Raw genomic sequence first — 16,700 nt, forward strand, 5'->3', positions numbered from 1 at the left:
GTAGGCGCAAAGTCAGTGGACGCTCCGCGACGACGAGAGCTCTGAAGCCCAAGTCCAAGACAATCTAAAGCGTTCTGCATTTCGTTTCGAACGACCATTACTACATTCCTGGCGCAGTCGTCGGATGTCGAGCGGGATTTTCTCGGTTCTTCTTCAAAAAGAGAGTCGAGAACCTTGATTGAGAGGCGAGGAAGTCTGATGGACGACACTTTCGCTTCTCCGTCTCGGGATCGGGCTCGAAGCAAAATGGAAGCTTGAAAGTCGGCATCGCTCGCTGTCCGACGTGTTTGCGCGTGCCTCAGTCGCTGTTTCGCACGACGAAATGAGAAGAGACCGGAGGAGGTTTCGAGCGTGAGGTGATGGATCCCCTTCGTGCAGGATCTCACTTACATCAATGATTCATTGTATTGTTCTGGAAGCGTTCAAGTCGGGAAGAGCTGTTGACGGCTCTCCATAATTCAGAAGTTTAAGTTTCATTCATTGTTCACACATCAGAGAAGGGGGAAATAAATTGCCTGCGAAAAGCGGCTGATCCAAGTACGTCCCTCGCGTTCTTCTGGCTAGCCGCAGGTTCTCTTGCGGTGTCAGAATATAAAAGTTTGTCAGAATTTCCCTCATTTGAGGCACCGAGTGAGAATCCTCGTCGGACGTTTCCCGAAAAATCTCTCAGAAGAGCCGGAAAAAGTTGCGCCTCTTGAGGCTCGTTCTGAAACCATTCATAAAAAACCCTCGAGAGATCATTCCTTTCCCGGTAAATTGCGCCAATTTTCAACAGCTCTCGTAAATCTGCATCAAGGCATCCTGTCATTCTGCCGGGTCACGCATTCACGGAATGAGCCGACAGAACGACGTATTCCCTACATGAGTGTCTGAGTCAGAGTGGTGGCAAGTTTGCCCCGGCCGAGATTTCACCCGCGTCTTAGGTGTCTGATGGCGGTTATCCGACTTGCCTCGTGCTCAGTCTGCCAGGATTTCGTCGTGTTCTCTCTTGTAGTCGTCGTCGTTGCCGAAGTGGAGACGACCCGCTGACGCTGACGTTGTTAGCCTTTTCGCAGTGAGGTTTGTCTGATCAAGCAACATGATCGTCCCATCATTTCGACTCCGGCGTCGATTTGTTGTCGGAGCTGCCGAAGTCCCGCCCCGACGTTTGGCGCCGTCAGACGCGACGGCGAGTCTCGCGTCTGGCGTTCCCGCATTCCGCCGCTGATGGTCGCTTGCTTCCTTCGCTCGTTCCCCGCTGCCTAACTGCTTGCTCGGCCACTTCGCCAGCAGTCTGTGAGGGCCTCGGGGGTCTTGCGGGTAGTCGTCGGCAGCGGGCAATCGCGCGAAGTGTCTCCGACGGTGAAAACGACGACCATGACGATATCCTCGTCATCGCTCTCCTGAGCCTTCGCGTGTCATTCATCGCATGACGTCATACCAGCTGTTTGCCCCGGGGAAAAATCGGAACGCCGCTCCCAAAAACTCCTGTCCAGAATCAGAAACGAGGAATTTCCTCGTCCCCGTCACCCCGTCCGGAATATCGGACCCCGCAGGACAACTATCAGAGGCCGGTCCAGGAGTGGGCCATGTCCTGGAACATGCTCTGGGAGCGAGATTTCCTCTGCCTCCTGATTTTCCCATCAACTCGAGCTGTTGATCCGGGTTCCTGTTTTATTTACGTTCCCCTCTCTCACGACTTCCTCGTTCTACCCTCTTTCCCCTTTCTCATCTACTTTTCCCGATTTCCCCTCTCGGTCTTCTCCACCCCTTCCATTCGATTCCTTCGCCATGACACTTTGTTCAAGTTCATCAAATCCCTCTTTTGCTCTCGCATTTTCCCTCTCAGACGTCTCCCTCGCTGAAACGCACAGCCTTACGCTTACTCCCTTCCTCCCGCTCGCGAAATCATTCTCAGCCTCACTCTCTTCCTTCTCCTTTCGATCGTCGTTTTCTCTCTCAGTCTCTCTCTTTCATCCGGACACACATGCAGAGCAGAAGAAAATTATCGCGGCGCCGGCGTGGGCTGGCCCGCCGTCGGCTTGGCCCGCTGATGTCGTCGTGTTTGTTGCACTCGCTCGCTGGCTCGTCCATCGAGACGCCATCGCCGCCGCCGCCACCACCACCGTCCTCGGTGATGTGCCTCAATGGTCGATCGCCGAGAGTATTGCTCCTCGGTTGCAGCCCGACTGCCTGCTCGTCTGCCTTAGTTACCACCGCGGGAGCGGCACAGGCTGCCAACGAAGGAGTGACCGAGTGGGAAAGCGAAAGACGGAGTGCGTAAGCGAGAGAGGAAAAAAGAGGGAGAAAGAAAAAAAGTCGATAGAGAACGCGTAAGTGAGCCGCCGGCAAGCAGACCGAGTGTCAAAGAGAGTGGAGGGGCGGAGCATCTCTGAGGTGAAGGGAGGTCTTCGGAGGAGGGCGCTACGACGGCTGCTACTGCATGAGTGAGGGGAAATCGCTCCGACCCGGGGATCGGCCGTGGCGAACAACACCAGCACCGCCGCCACGATCACCGAGCGCGAGTACTAACACCATCGCCACAGCCAGCCGCCGCCGCCACCGCCGTCGATGTGATGACGATGGACTCATCTTCTGCCACCACTCTGTTCTAGCTTTACCGTCGTGAACGACACTTCTGCTGCGTCTTCTGGCGTCGAACGTCAGAAGTTTGATCCCAGTCCGGACCAAGCTCTCAATCACCGGCCTGCCCATTCGATACTTTGTGCTCTGGATGACAATTATCTTCTGCTCGCAGCTGTACAACCCGTGCTCGTGCGCAATAGCAGGGACACGAGATCGGAGAGTTCTCTCGGGCAACAGAAACTCCAGAAGATATTGCTCCGATCAGTGCTGCGATAATTCAGTGAACTCGAATTTCGCTCGACCAGCCGCATCGACTTCGGCCAGGTTCGTTATCGTGAAGTTCGCCGGTCGCTCAGTCAGAGTCGACCCAGTGCGACAACAGTGCTCAATCGCTCAATAGTGCTCATCTTCTATCGCATTTCGGACACGGTACGATCAAGACTTGGGTGCCGTCATCCGATACCATGCGAGGCGGGATCGAAGAATCGGACGCAGAAATTGTCAGCGAAAAGAAAAACCTCGTGTCGAGTAAACACCACAAAGACTCAGACCAGTCGATGGCGCCTCGGAAAACATCCGATTTCAGCATGATGTCCATCCTTGCTGATGAGTACGACCCGAAAGTCGTCCTCGAGAGCCAAGAACTCTGGGAGAGTTTCCACAACCTCGGCACAGAGATGATTATCACCAAATCCGGACGGTGAGTTCCCCCGAAATATTTCCCTATTCCCGTTGATATGGGTGATGAATTGCCGACAACCTTCGGTTTCCCACTCACCAGTGTGTGATTGAACTTCGGAAGGAATTCCTTGTCACCAAACTTATGCAGAATCACTAGGAAATGGAACGGTTTTCATTGATCCGGATTCGAGTTTAAACAGTCGAGTCCGACCGCGTTAAAGCGGAATCATTAGCTCGGTCAGTCGGGACTCTTCGGCGGTTCTTTTCAAAATTTATTCCGCGCAGCTGTGATCGCCCAGCTGCAAGACCGAATTGTCCGATCATTATTCACGGGAATAGAGCGAACGATCGCAGTCTGAGTTACCTTCTAGAGCTCCGAGAGCTTCTATCTCGACAAAAGATCTTCCCGATCGATGCTCTCGACAATTGTTCGTCCGTGTTTATGTAATCGACTCGATTTCCGAGGCCCTTAAAATGAGTAACTCATCTTGGGAGGGTTCAACTGTTCTGCACTTGCGGGTGGTCATGAGAGTTGAGAGTCCAGAGCCCCCTCCTCCGAGTTGGCGTGCTCGTTTTTCGTCAATTGCTGCGACTCAGTGTATTCACCATGGACAGTCACGCTCTGGACGATCGGAGTCAAGACAATAATTCCCAAACCATTCGTTCCCTTCGTATGCTGCTCGTCCTTCAAGAGATCTGCGTGCTAGATCGAAGGATCGATCATGGATCATGGTCTTCAGATTCGGCGATTCGACTAAGGAAGAACGGGATCTATGGTCCAGGAGGCGTTTGCGCGTAACGTCCGGTTTTCCTCGTTCCGTTCATTCACCGGAGAACTCGACCACTAACCCATCGTCGACTGAATCTGGAAAGGAGTTTTATGAGATTGAGTCGCTGACTGGATCAGCCGGGAGAGCAGAAAGCTGTTCATGACGACCCGATTCTCCGTTTTCTCCGCTTCGCTCCTTGGCTACCTACGTTACGTACGCAGTTTTCGATTAGTGTGGCGACGCGATGACGGACTGACTTCGCTTAACGATGCACCCAACGCACTGATTCAGGTAGCCAACGGCCGACTGGCTTCGGGTGCCCCTAACAATATTCTGAATGAACGTAACTGCGGGACCGAACAATCATCATCCATGTACGCCAGCAGTCGACTCATCCTCTGAAATGAGTTGCGAGCGATCACGACGACGATTGCTCTTTCAAAAGCGGCAAGGAGTCTGAATGAAATCGCTGAAAACCGGAAGCGGAAGAGTCTCCCCAATCAACTCCGTATCAACATTTCCACGAAGCTGGAGATTGATGTCTCTTCTCGATCAGGAGTGCGGTCAGAGACCCCGCCGGCGAATTAAAATGGTTTGAAATCCTCGTTAGGAGACAAATATTCTAGGGTAGTCGTCCGAGCTGACTTGCCGCAAGCTCTCCCGAGAGAAAATCTCAACCATCAGAAAAAATGAATCTAATAAGGCAGCGTAGGCCCTGCGTTCCGAACGTCATGTCTCCTGGAGTTTTCATCGTGAAGGAAATCAGAATTACACCGAAATCAATGAGGATCGCGATTGACGTCGAATTCTTCTTCTCCGAGCCACCCATATATGAGCGCGCGAGAGGAGAAGAAAAAGCGAGGGGGAAAAATACAGGGTTTAAAAGTCAATTTTCGAAGTGGGAGATGACGCCAGATGATTAAACGTGTCTGTGGCTGTGGCAGCCATCCGTTGTGAGTTTCTGTTTGTCTGTGAGTGTGTAAGTTCTGTGTGTGTGAGTCCAGGATCGATGGGTGCTCACTTGTTCAGTCTATGGTGGCTTGTTAACACTTCGGTTGGCGTCGATTCCCGTGCTTGTTTTAGTCGAGTAATTCCCTCCGCCACCTCCTCCGACTTCTTCTTCTTCGTGTTCTCGGTTTTCGCAGTCGTCGTCACCGCCGCCGCAGTCGTTGTCGACTTCGTCCGCTTAAATTTCGTGAGTTTGTGAGCTTGTCGTTGTCTAAACTGAGGCCCGGGCATGGACGGCTACCTTGCTGACTGACTGACTGGCGTCTTGTTCTCCATGGATGGCGTCTTCATGGCGCGCCACGACGGGCTTTACTGCGCTTTACGGCGTCGGCGCTGATGAGTATCTCATTCGAAAAAGGCGAAGTCGGAGCTCCTCCGTCGCTCCGACCTCACTCGCCCGTCACTCATCCGGTCGCTTGATGAACAGTTCCAGGGTGTCTTCAGCAAGTGAATCCTATGGCCGAGAGGGTGATTCGCTCGGTTTTTGGAATTCGGAACCCGGATGAAAGCCGAATGACGGATGAGAATTAGGATATGATCCACTTCAAATTTAATCTAACCGTAAATGGGATCAACTTTCCCGCCGTAATTGGGCTGATCTGATATACTTACGCGAGCTCGGTCCTTGGCCATTTTCACGTCGAGTTCGCTGGAGTAGTCGCCTGCTAGGTCCAGGGCAGACAGGGAGGCTCAGACCGTGGACGAACTCGCCAAGACGAAGCCGAACGGAGCCGATGATGAAGACCGACAAGGCAGCGGGCCGAGTGTCGACAATTAGCCTTCGAAAGGATCATTACGCTGCGTTGTTCAAACATCTGCCCATGTTTTCTGTGTGTACTTTTCTGCCCGCTTGTTTCGGAAACAGCTGTTCGGTCGTTTTTCATCCTCTCGTCTCATGATTTTCTGCGTCTTCCTTTCGGAGTCGATTCTCACGTGTTATACGCGTCTCCATAGAGTGTCGCCTACCGGTTATTCCCGCTCTGGTAGACAAGCTCTCCGGCCGGCGATTCATGACGTGAAACACCTCCGATCCTCTCGAAGTTCGGAACCCTGCACGTGATCACCCCATTTTTGCTATTCCGACACCAATTCGTGTATCGCTTTGTCTCTTCTCGACTAGAGTCGCTCAGATTCCGTAGATCTGGAACAAGGGAATAGTCCGCGGCCTTCAATCTCCAAAATCGGGATAAAACTCACTCGGTTCGCGGAGATCCTCGAAAGCTCTGCGAAGTAGATGAGTCTCCGTGACGGGCGCCTGCGGTCAGAAGCGCCAGCGTAGCGGTCAATATTGATGGGATCTCATGACAACTGTCAATAAAACACGACAGAAACAATGACGAACGCGATAAAGAGCCGGAGCAGAGATGATCGTTTGATATCCGGTATCAAGGTGCCATTTTTTTTGCTTTCTGTATGGGAACCCCATCACTCAAGCCCTTCGCGCGTTTTCTTCTTTTTGTTTGTCTGCTTATCTCCTCGGTCATCTGCCGCATGTTTATATCCATTGCTCTGACCCGTCTGTAGCAACGTCAATGCTCGATAGCCCGAAGTTCTGGTGTCACAATGTATCAACATCAAGGGAGAATGACTCATCTTTATCTATGGTACGGAACTCTTTCTCGGCTCTTTTCATCGACTAACACGAGAGGTGACAGAACGAGCCACAACAATGGAGATCTCGGCTCTAGCTTCTGTCGGAAGAGAGTTAATCTCCTTCTGGAGTGCACAACATCGCTTTACAAGCCCTCGATGTTTGAACAGGGACGCGATTATGGCGTCGACGACATTTAACTATTCACGGCGAGCCGTATAGAGCGTGCAGCCAGATAAAATTAGATTGCGCCGGAGAATCCTAAGCGAATTTTTCCGCTTTCCGGCGTCTCGGGGCGAATAGCGTCGAACCTCACCCAACGGTCAGCCCCGGTGCTGCTCCGGGGGACGGAGTCGCATAAATTCGATGAACAAGTCAGCGATGCGATTGTCTGTGATCTCACGTCGCTCCTAACGCAGTTTGGAGCTCAATGCTTCTATATTCCCGCGAGGAAAAAGAGTCACCTGCCTCCCGGTCGCTCTTCCCGCCATCGACTCTATTAGCTGTGAATTTGTTCGCCCTCCCGCGTTTGTCCTTTTTGCGACTTCGTTTGGCTGTTGCGCGTGCTCGTTCGTAACTCTTGGTCGGAGTGGAACTCCTCGAGCGGCGGCGACGCCGTTGTCACTCTATCTTCTCATTACAATTATTGAGTTAGCTCGAGTTCGAAAGCTCACTTCCTCCGACTCCGGGTGTCGACGACAAACGACTGAGGCAGTGACGAGTACACCAGAGGAGGATGAAGAGTGCACCGAACTGACTTCATGGTGACGCGAGTTCCCTCCGGAGGCCTCGACGCCATCGAATTCGCATTATACCGCAGCTGTTCCAAACGCGAATTTCATCCCTCATCGAGCGTGTCCGGTCGCGTCGAAGGAATTCATATTCCTTTTCCTCGAGACTTCGATCCATAATAATAACGATAATAATTGTTGCAGCGCGGCAACAGGGCCGATTGATCTCCGACTCCACTCAGTGAGTTCGCTCACGGCCGAACAGCGTTTTCATTGTGTTGGCGAATCCACGAGGGATTTGAGCCTGTTGTCTCGCCGCCTGGGCTCTGCCATTTTGAATGACGATGAAATCGAATTACAGTGTCACACAAGGAAACATTGTAGATGAAGCAACGAGCCAGCGGATGGATGGACAAATTGTTGGACTGTGAGCACTTCTCCCGATGGCGGCGTCGCGGTGGCGACGACCCGGGGAGCACGATGCGAAACCCACATGAGCACATGAACACATTGAGTGCCGAATTAATAATTGTGCACGCGACACGTGCCTCCCGATGTCGAATGTGCTGGAGAAATCGCCGGTCGACACGGCTAGCATTTCAAAGTCAGTTCAAAATTGAATCAGTGTCTCTCGGCTTGTTAGCTTATTCTTCTGCGTGAGACCGCGACAGCTCAAAAGTTTAATTTTCATCTCGAGTCTCAAACCGGAAATTTCGTAGGTTCGAAGAGCTGAGTTATCGTCACCGGATCTCTGACTAGCCGACTGCCAGACGGGCGCGGCCCACGGTCGCGACGGCTAGGGGCATCGGGGCTATAGAGCCGGAGAAAATCAACACATGGAAGTCCCGGAAAGGTCGCCGATGCCCCAGACCTCTTCGGCGTGGCGCCACTAGTCTGCGTCGTCCACTTCCAATATCGGAGTTTCTCTCGAGTACCTTTGCTCCGTCGTCGTGGATCGGTGGTTTTTCCACCGGTGTCCGACTGCTTCTCTCGCGGTATCCAAGAAGTGTTCGCAGATCGTTCCGGAAAGCAGCGAAACGAGAGTTGACGCCTGCTCGGAGTTTTTTTCGGTCAATTTTCGTAGAAGTGCCATGAGACTCCCGGAGCCTATGTGTGAGTAGACCCTCCAAGATCATCTACGGGTTCCGCGAAAGTCGTCCGTCCAGACGCTGGCATCGTTCGCCCGCCGATTAACGCCACCAGATAACACTGATACAGGAGTGAGTGACTGACTGTGACTCGAGACGAACAGACAAAAAATGTTCCGTGGCCCGTCGTCGCCCTTGGCTCTGACGTTTAGGAGGCGACAATATTTGAATTTCATTTGTCCCGACCCACGGCTCCTGCGTGGAACGCTCCTCATCGGAGCCTCAGTTAATTTGTTCGGGAATCGGATCTAGGAGTGAGCGAGTGAGAGATTCTGGCTTGCGTGGGAGTGGTACGAAGCTCAATAATCCTCTTTGAACTCGAGCATCTCGAGCGCCTGTATCCAACACATCTGCATTAGCAGAAAGGTGTCTCTATCGATTCCTCGCGATCATTCAGAGCGTTGCTCCGAGCAATTAGCTGGCGCCAAGCGTACGCTAGTTCTCCAAACTAAGCGCAACCCGTGGAGGCGGCGGTGGCGATAATTCGCGTTAATCAGCCCACCGATATCGGAGAAGATTCGGATGAAGCGCTGCCGAAAGCTGATAAGTCGGCAGACGCGCGAAACACAAGAAGCGACCACCGTTTGATATAAGGTTCCTTCGTCTGTATTGGGTTTCTTTTTTTTCTTGTTTGCTCGCTCGCTCGCTTGACCCCGTCACTCATCGGAAATTATCACTCTGTCGCGAAGGCTACACCAGAGCTTGATTGAATTAATTATTGCCATCTATCGTGTCCCCACGCACGCAAATCGTTCCAACGCTCGGTCGATGCTCAAATACTCGTTCATTCGACACTGGATGATAAACGGATGCGTCACGCCAGCTTCGCATCAAGCTCTCAGTCGGAGCATGGGGTCGGCACGAAGCCCGTGCCGACACCGTCTTCGTCGATGTCTCTTACGAGATTTTCACATACGGAGAAGAGGGGACAACTTTCTGCGGCATCGGTGCTTGGAACCCGGAGCGGGATCTGCCGACTGACGAGCAGCCCAGGCTCGGTTGGGCCTGAGCATAAGTTGTCGCGACATGGTCTCGACTAATTGGTTTGTGAACTAACATTGCATAAAGGAGTTTCGTTGTTTGTCCGAGGACCGACTGGCGCCATGTCGGGCTGCGTCAACCAGAACGACATCATCCAGACATCGGGCCGGCGAGCAAAGGAGACCCAAAGAGGAAAAGCGACAACAATGGATTACTTCCAACTCTTCGACTGGCCTGGAACAGCTACCGGGCGGCGCGACGACATTTGCGGCTTTGAGGCGGTCGAGTGTTCCAGGACTCGCTATCGACTGGGTTTCCGAATGTGTCGAGCGCTTTATTCCGATAGAAGAGATGCGCTACGAAAATCGTCGACGGCTCTCCGATTCACACGCTCCGTGTGACACTGCACATACTGACTCGGAAACGAGATGTTGCCCACGACGAGCCCCCACTCGGGATTATCGAGAGCCACCTGAAGCGAACCAGAATAAAGGCTAAGAACCTTCTGGTTTGATATTGCTACCGGTGCGCCGCCGCAGCCGCTGCTGCTGCTGCTTCTCGTAACCCTCAATCAGACACAATTTACACGGAGATGGCTCGTCGACGTGGTGGCTGGAGCCGATGAAGAAAAACGTTGAAGACCAAGACGTTGACTCACGTCGACGAGGCAGGGGATGGAGTCGAAGTTAAGTAAATAGACTTCGATTTGGCGGCAGGTCGGCCGGGCGGCCAGCCAGCCAGCCAGCAAGTACGCGACTTGGTGGCTCCGTCTGAGGAAATTACATCTTTCGCCTAAAGCGTGTTCGTTCGCTTATGTGAATACGATCCCGATCGAGAACAGGTTGAGGCATTCCTCAGCAGCAGGCACCGTGGTCAGCCTGATCACCTCCGGCGCGAATCGTCGTCGCCGTGGTTGCCACTAAGTGGGTGGCTTTTCATCAGATACATAGTTGGACCCACGGACGGACGGACAACCTAACGGCCCCTCGTTCGACGGACAATTGGCTGTCAAATTGAGACGTCTTGCCGGAGAACGTACGTCGTTCACGTCTGTTTTCGCCCCAAACGTCACATAAACTTTTGACCGTCATCCCCTCCCCCCGCCCCTGCCCGCCGCCCGTCCTGATCTTCACTTCTCTCGTTGACGCTGCTAACAAGCCGTCAAGTCGGCGTCACCTCCGATACCTCGTTTGACGGACTTGGCGTCTTCGGAGGTGTAGTATGCGACGATTTTCGGAGACAACCCGCGAGCAGAAAAATAAAAACGCAGAGAATGCGGGTAGACGGCAACGCGTCTGGCTCCGACCGCTTGGTTCTATCCGTTAGGTCTGTTTGTCTGAGGGTCCCTTGCGTGCTCGCGTTCGTGTATGTGTGTGGTCGGAATGGATTTTCAACGACCCGATCATTGAACACACGAGGGACTGCGTCTCGCGAACTTTGTCCATTTCAGAACATAACATCACCATTTCGATTCTCTTGGTGCGCGAGACGACGGCGGCGTTAGGGCTTCGGTGCGGGCACCGTCGATGCTGTGAAATGCAGAGCGGACCAGAACTCTTCGGCTAGACGTGAATAAAACGCGCGATTCGATTCTGATCGAAGTACCGCCGAACGAGTTTGATCGGTGATTGTGTTTGTCCGCGATGCTTGTGATCGCGCGCGCCGGCTTTCACACACACTACATGGGCGAACGATGGGAAGAGACTTTTACGCGTCATTAGGTCGACAGCTTCGTAATAAAGCTCCGGCTGCGAGTTCGACTTTGCAAGAAGCAACCAGCCAACCAACCAACAAAATACAAGGAGCCGTGTGGGTTTGGGGGTGTAATTCGCGGTAGACATCCACCGGGCCAGTGGTTTGGTGACACCAGCAGAATGTGTATTGGCTTCACGGCTGGATTCGACACCCGGCAACTGCTCCGGACGATCGGTTCCTTGTATCGTTCTCTCCGCGACTTCCCTGTGTGTTCCTCGGATCCTGTCGTTTCCTCCCCCTCGGCTGTTCGCTGTTTCAGTCTGCTGGCGATGATCACGTCATTGGCAACAATTCCCCCCATCCCCCCGCCTCTAAGAAAAATGTTCCGACCATGCTCCGATTTGTGGTGGAGACACGTTTCTCTGTTTAGAAACGAGGTATCGATTGGTGAAAAATGTTTGATCTCTGGATTTAGTGCACCGCGTCACTTCGAATTCATCGGGGCACGAAAATCGAAACTCCCTGAGCGCCGCGGAGAAATCATTAGGACGCGCGGTCGAGCTTTTAGGTGATCTGTGATGACGGAGTGAAAGAAAATCGATGCACTACGTATTTTCCCTAATGAGTTCTCCCCTCGATTTTAGGCGAATGTTCCCTCCGTTCAAAGTCCGTATGACGGGTCTCGAGCCGAAGGCGAAGTACGTCATGCTGATGGATGTCGTTGCTGCCGACGACTGCCGCTACAAATTCCAAAACCGACGATGGGTCGTCGCAGGCAAAGCAGATCCCGAGATGCCCAAACGAATGTATATCCATCCTGATTCGCCGGCGACCGGAGAGCAATGGATGCAGAAAGTGGTCTCCTTTCACAAACTCAAGCTCACCAACAATATCACCGACAAGCACGGATTCGTAAGTAGCAGGCTTTGAGTTTTGCTTTTGTCTTCTCGAGTTTCTCCAAAGCTGCTCTCCAGAGAGATTCCACAGAGTGCGCGGGAGGATTAGCGGCTGATGCAGAACAACCAAACAGCGTCCGAGGAGGCGGCAGCAGGGTGGCGGGCATTGCAAATCAAGCGAGTGCTTTTTTCCTCCCGCTTTCGAGGCGGTGGAGGAGAGCCTCTTTCGCTCCCCGGAGTGGCCCTGGATAAAGCTGGTCCATTGTCGTTGGTCCCCTGTGCCATCTTGTCTGTCGGAATTGTCGTTCATTATGTCTCCATGGAGACAGGGCCTGCCGCCGCTAGCGGCGCCGCTGCCATCGTCGGTCCCATAGCGACCCCGTGGGGCTGAGCTTGCGACCCCTGGATCTCCTCAACCGAAGGACCGAAGCATCTATCTCTCGGTAGCGTTTGTCTATCTTTTCGAGCTGTTGGTTTCTTCGTCCGACAAACTGATTCGTGCCCCTGAAGGGACCGCTCGATGATCGTATAGCTCCGGTGGGCTCGAGGCTGGAGGCGTTCACTTTCTCCGAACAAGTCGCCAGGATCGGGGAAACACATGATTCCGGGAACCGCCTCCGGATCAGAAAATATCCTACTGATAGATTCGACCGTTTTTTTGGACCGGATCTCGATGGACTCTTTTCCCGCATAGCACGGCACCGATTGAATTCGCGTGTCAATATGCCCAATTTGACGCCTACAGGGATATCTCTAGGAGAATTGTCGCGAAGGAAGCGCTGAGAGCGTGAAAATGAAATCCGCTTGGGGAAATGTGGAAACGGTTTCTAAGAATGTCCCTTCTTTTTCCTTGCAGCAAACCATCTTGAACTCGATGCACAAGTACCAACCGCGCTTCCATCTGGTGAAAACTTGTGATCTCGCCAAAGTTCCCTACTCCAACTTCAAAACATTCGTTTTCCCTGAAACGGAATTCATCGCCGTCACCGCCTACCAGAACGAAAAGGTAAAGGCCCCATGCCGCATCCCTCGAATGGGAGAAATAAATCACCTCTCCCGATTGCATGTCCGCACGAGACACAAAGACGAATACTCATCACTCAAATGGCGCCATATTGAATGATTCCGGCGAACTTTTTCTCGATTTTTAATTCATGTAGGCCGCACTGATTTCCTTCTCTGTGTCTCCTCTCCTCATTGATTTTTATTTCTGTCCGAATCCTCCGATGTTTTTCGCCCGGTCATATGATGCAACGAAAATTGCTTTCGGTGCAACCGAACACCCACTTGGTTCTGCGAAAGTGCATCGTCTCTCCGAATTTCGAGCGCTGACATTCATCCGAGACGATCTCTTATTTCAGATCACCCAATTGAAGATCGACAACAATCCCTTCGCGAAGGGTTTTCGGGAAACCGGAGCTGCTCGTAAGGATAAACGAAAATACGCACTTCCGCCTGCGTCAAAATCAGGAGTTCTGCAGGCGCTCCAGGCGGGCGGGCCGGTACCGACCCGGTTGAGCGGCACGGATGACGACTCCGAACCCGAAGATTCGATGGCGTTGAGCGCCGGAAGTCCTGGAGTCGGTCTCGGCCTGCCGTCCTCTCCGTGCTCGCCTTCGTCACCACCCGTGCCTCCGATAGCCGCCGACTACCTGCTCCAACAGCAGCTGGCGCAGTACCGCCAATTCCACGACATGCTCCTACTCGCACAATCTCATTTGACTACACCTGCACAGCTGGACCCGCAACTCGCGATGCGTAATCTGTTGTTATCGCATCTGTCGGGACGGTATAACCCGTACGGACGACCTCCTTCGGCCGGCGAGCGCTGATCGCGACGAAAAGTCTTCTACTAACTACACCATCTAGTCAAATTACTTCGTCTGCGTGCTCAGACCGCGAGAGAAAGAAAACCATACCGAAAATCACGGAGACGAAGGAACACCTGCTGCAATAAAACCCAAACTCGAGTTCCTAGCGCAATCCATCCCGTGCATCAGAGGATGTCTCACAAACGAGCGACGAGTCCTGACGGATTATTCTGAGCATGTTGCAAATGAAGTCTCAAATAGACTGAGTGCGAACCACTCGGCGAGTCAGAGCCTGTTAGGGATGGGAACGCCTCCAGACCACTGAGAGCGTTCTCGACTTGTATTTATTGTAAATAAACAACACACATGATTTCATACGGACAACTCCATCAAGATCATGAGCATCGCCATAAACAGCTGCAGAAAAGCCACGTCGCCATCCATAGAATCAATCAGTCGAGCAACCTACTCTTCCATCGATGCGCCCATTCTGTGATTCAGTAATGAGCGACAGTCTCCAATGTTTAGTCGACAAGCCCCGCTAGGCATGCGGACCTTCAACGCCGAGCCCATAAACAGGCGTCAGATTTCAGCAGCTGTTAAACCCCGATCTCGAGTTTTGAACAATTAACTCCCTGTCGACGCACAACTGGATGAGCGTTAAAGTAGCGATTTCTGCAGCTGACGTCACTTACTCACCGGAAGAATCGACCCACATGAAATTCATATTTCACCTAGAATGTATAAATATTGTAATAATTGACCTCTATTTGTTCATGCTTCTTAGTCCATCAACAACATCGATATTGTTCAATTGTCGGAGGCTGGACATTCAAGAGTAGGGATGGATCGAGAATTGAACGTAGCCTCTCGAAAAGTTTCCGACATCGGTTTCCGTCTCCGGATCGTCGCTCTCACGTTTGTCGTTTTATCGCTAGACAACTTCATCTTCCGACTGTATCATAGTTCCCTTGATATTCGAGAGGTTACGCCATCGAGCGAGTGACATCTTCCGGCAGCTATTAGATATGGGCATTTTATATTGTGACGTTTTTGAGTTCGGAAACGAGTTATTCGAGGGAAGACCAACATTCACGCCAGCGAGCATTAAATTAGTGCTGGTAGCGACGGAACGAGTCGGCTTTGGGGAGTTACTCCTCACAACATCAAGCTTTTATGTCGCGATGCATTTAGGGTAAACAAAATAAAGAAGTATCGTCGAGTTCTCAAATCAAACACGTGCTTTTCTATATCGATCCGGCGCCATGGCCAATGAGCTCCAGCAGGATCCCTCCGATGGTCATTCCTGTTCCGTATAAAAACGTTAGCAGTTGTGTCAAGGGAAACAGGGCTCAGAGTTCTGATTCGAGTTACCGCGACTTCGTCCGCAGAGAGGATTGCGAAGCGAGGGTGAAGGTTGGACTTCCAGAGATTATTGTATTGTTCCTCATGTGGCGTCCGCTCGAATCCCGGGGAGCACGGCAACCTCGAGGGCACACCCGAGTTCCTTCGGGAATCCGCGAGGGAAATCCTAGTGGAATCCTTCAATCATCTATTCGCTAACGATGCTTTAGAAGTATCAGTAGCAGCCAGAGCCGGCTCGAAGCAGACGCAGTCGTTTGCTACAACATCGATAAATTCTCAGACATGGCTTGTTTCTAAACGCCGCTCTTCTGACTCCACTTGCCCGCGGCGGCTATCCGACGCTCTCGTACCAACTATACGACCTCACATAAACGGTTAAGAAGCTGGGAAGCTGTGAATTTTACAACCGTACGTCTGAAACATCAACAGCCGCATGATCATCGACAACGACAAGCGAGCCTCTACCTGCGCCTCGAATTCGGGGAGTTTATTTTCTGCTCGAACAGTGATTACTATTGTTATGATAACAGCCTGTGTAAACTTCTGCGGCAAGTCGAGAGAAGGGGATCACGAGACCGGTCAAACATTTGCCGAGGCTGTTTCCGAGAAGTCGCTTCATGCGGCGTTCAATATCGGGAATGCGCCGCCCTTCGAATCCGCCTTAAGTTCTCTCGATAGATTCCGGAATTTCATGAGTTGATCGAATTATTCCTGCTTGCTTTCATCGATCCTGAACGCTAGACTTCCGCCCCACATCGCTTGTTTTTGTTCCTTGATCAATTTGTTCAGACTCCGAGCTGTTGTGCGAACTCAATTTTTCTTCGTGTGGCCGTATCGTGAGCAGTTTATCTACACTGCTGTCGGGATTGCTATGGACTCGTGCGGTCGTCGCCGCTGCTGCTTCGGCCGCGGCTTCTCTAAGCCTGTTCCATGGTGGCGTTTTTCATTCACAGAATCACCGGGCCAGTTAGCTCTTATCAGCGATGTCTCACTCAAATCAATGAGCGTGTTTCAGTGCAGACGCGCGGCGCTTATCTCAATTGGCCGCACCCAGTGATAAAGTTGTTGAGTGGAGAAAAAAAGCGAGTGAGATACACCTAGGAGACCAAGATACCGTCTACCTGATGTAAACGCCGGCTCACGAATGGACTCATTTGAACGAGCGAGCTTTTTCTCGCCCACTTTCGACCCGAGTCCCGAACTGGGCGAAGAATATCGAAAGGCAGCATCCACGCGATCACTCCGTTCGAATCGATGGTTCCCGCCGAGCGTGCGCCAAAGAATTCGACTCACTGGTCAGAAAATTCCTCCTGGACCAGAGATCGGTCGCGATGCGGCGCGGTAACGAGGAATCGCGAGACAAGGTTCGCGAGGAGCTCTCTTTCGCAGGTCATCACATCGCACCAACAGAACGATAGGGGACTTAACATCGAAGAGAAATATTCGTCTATCGTTGCT

General features: G+C 52.3%; 1 protein-coding gene across 1 annotated transcript; it reads left to right on the plus strand.

Annotated features, from left to right (window-relative positions):
* Positions 1 to 3,122: 3,122 nt before the first annotated feature.
* Positions 3,123 to 13,898, plus strand: LOC100906132 (T-box transcription factor TBX3-like). Its single transcript, XM_003746747.2, has 4 exons — positions 3,123 to 3,265; positions 11,815 to 12,082; positions 12,923 to 13,072; positions 13,428 to 13,898. The coding sequence occupies exons 1-4, from the start codon at positions 3,123 to 3,125 to the stop codon at positions 13,896 to 13,898; spliced, it is 1,032 nt and encodes a 343-aa protein (XP_003746795.2).
* The last annotated feature ends 2,802 nt before the right edge of the window (positions 13,899 to 16,700 follow it).

Source organism: Galendromus occidentalis, unplaced genomic scaffold (assembly GCF_000255335.2).
Source record: "Galendromus occidentalis unplaced genomic scaffold, Mocc_1.1 scf7180000077501, whole genome shotgun sequence".
NCBI classification, from domain to species: domain Eukaryota; kingdom Metazoa; phylum Arthropoda; class Arachnida; order Mesostigmata; family Phytoseiidae; genus Galendromus; species Galendromus occidentalis.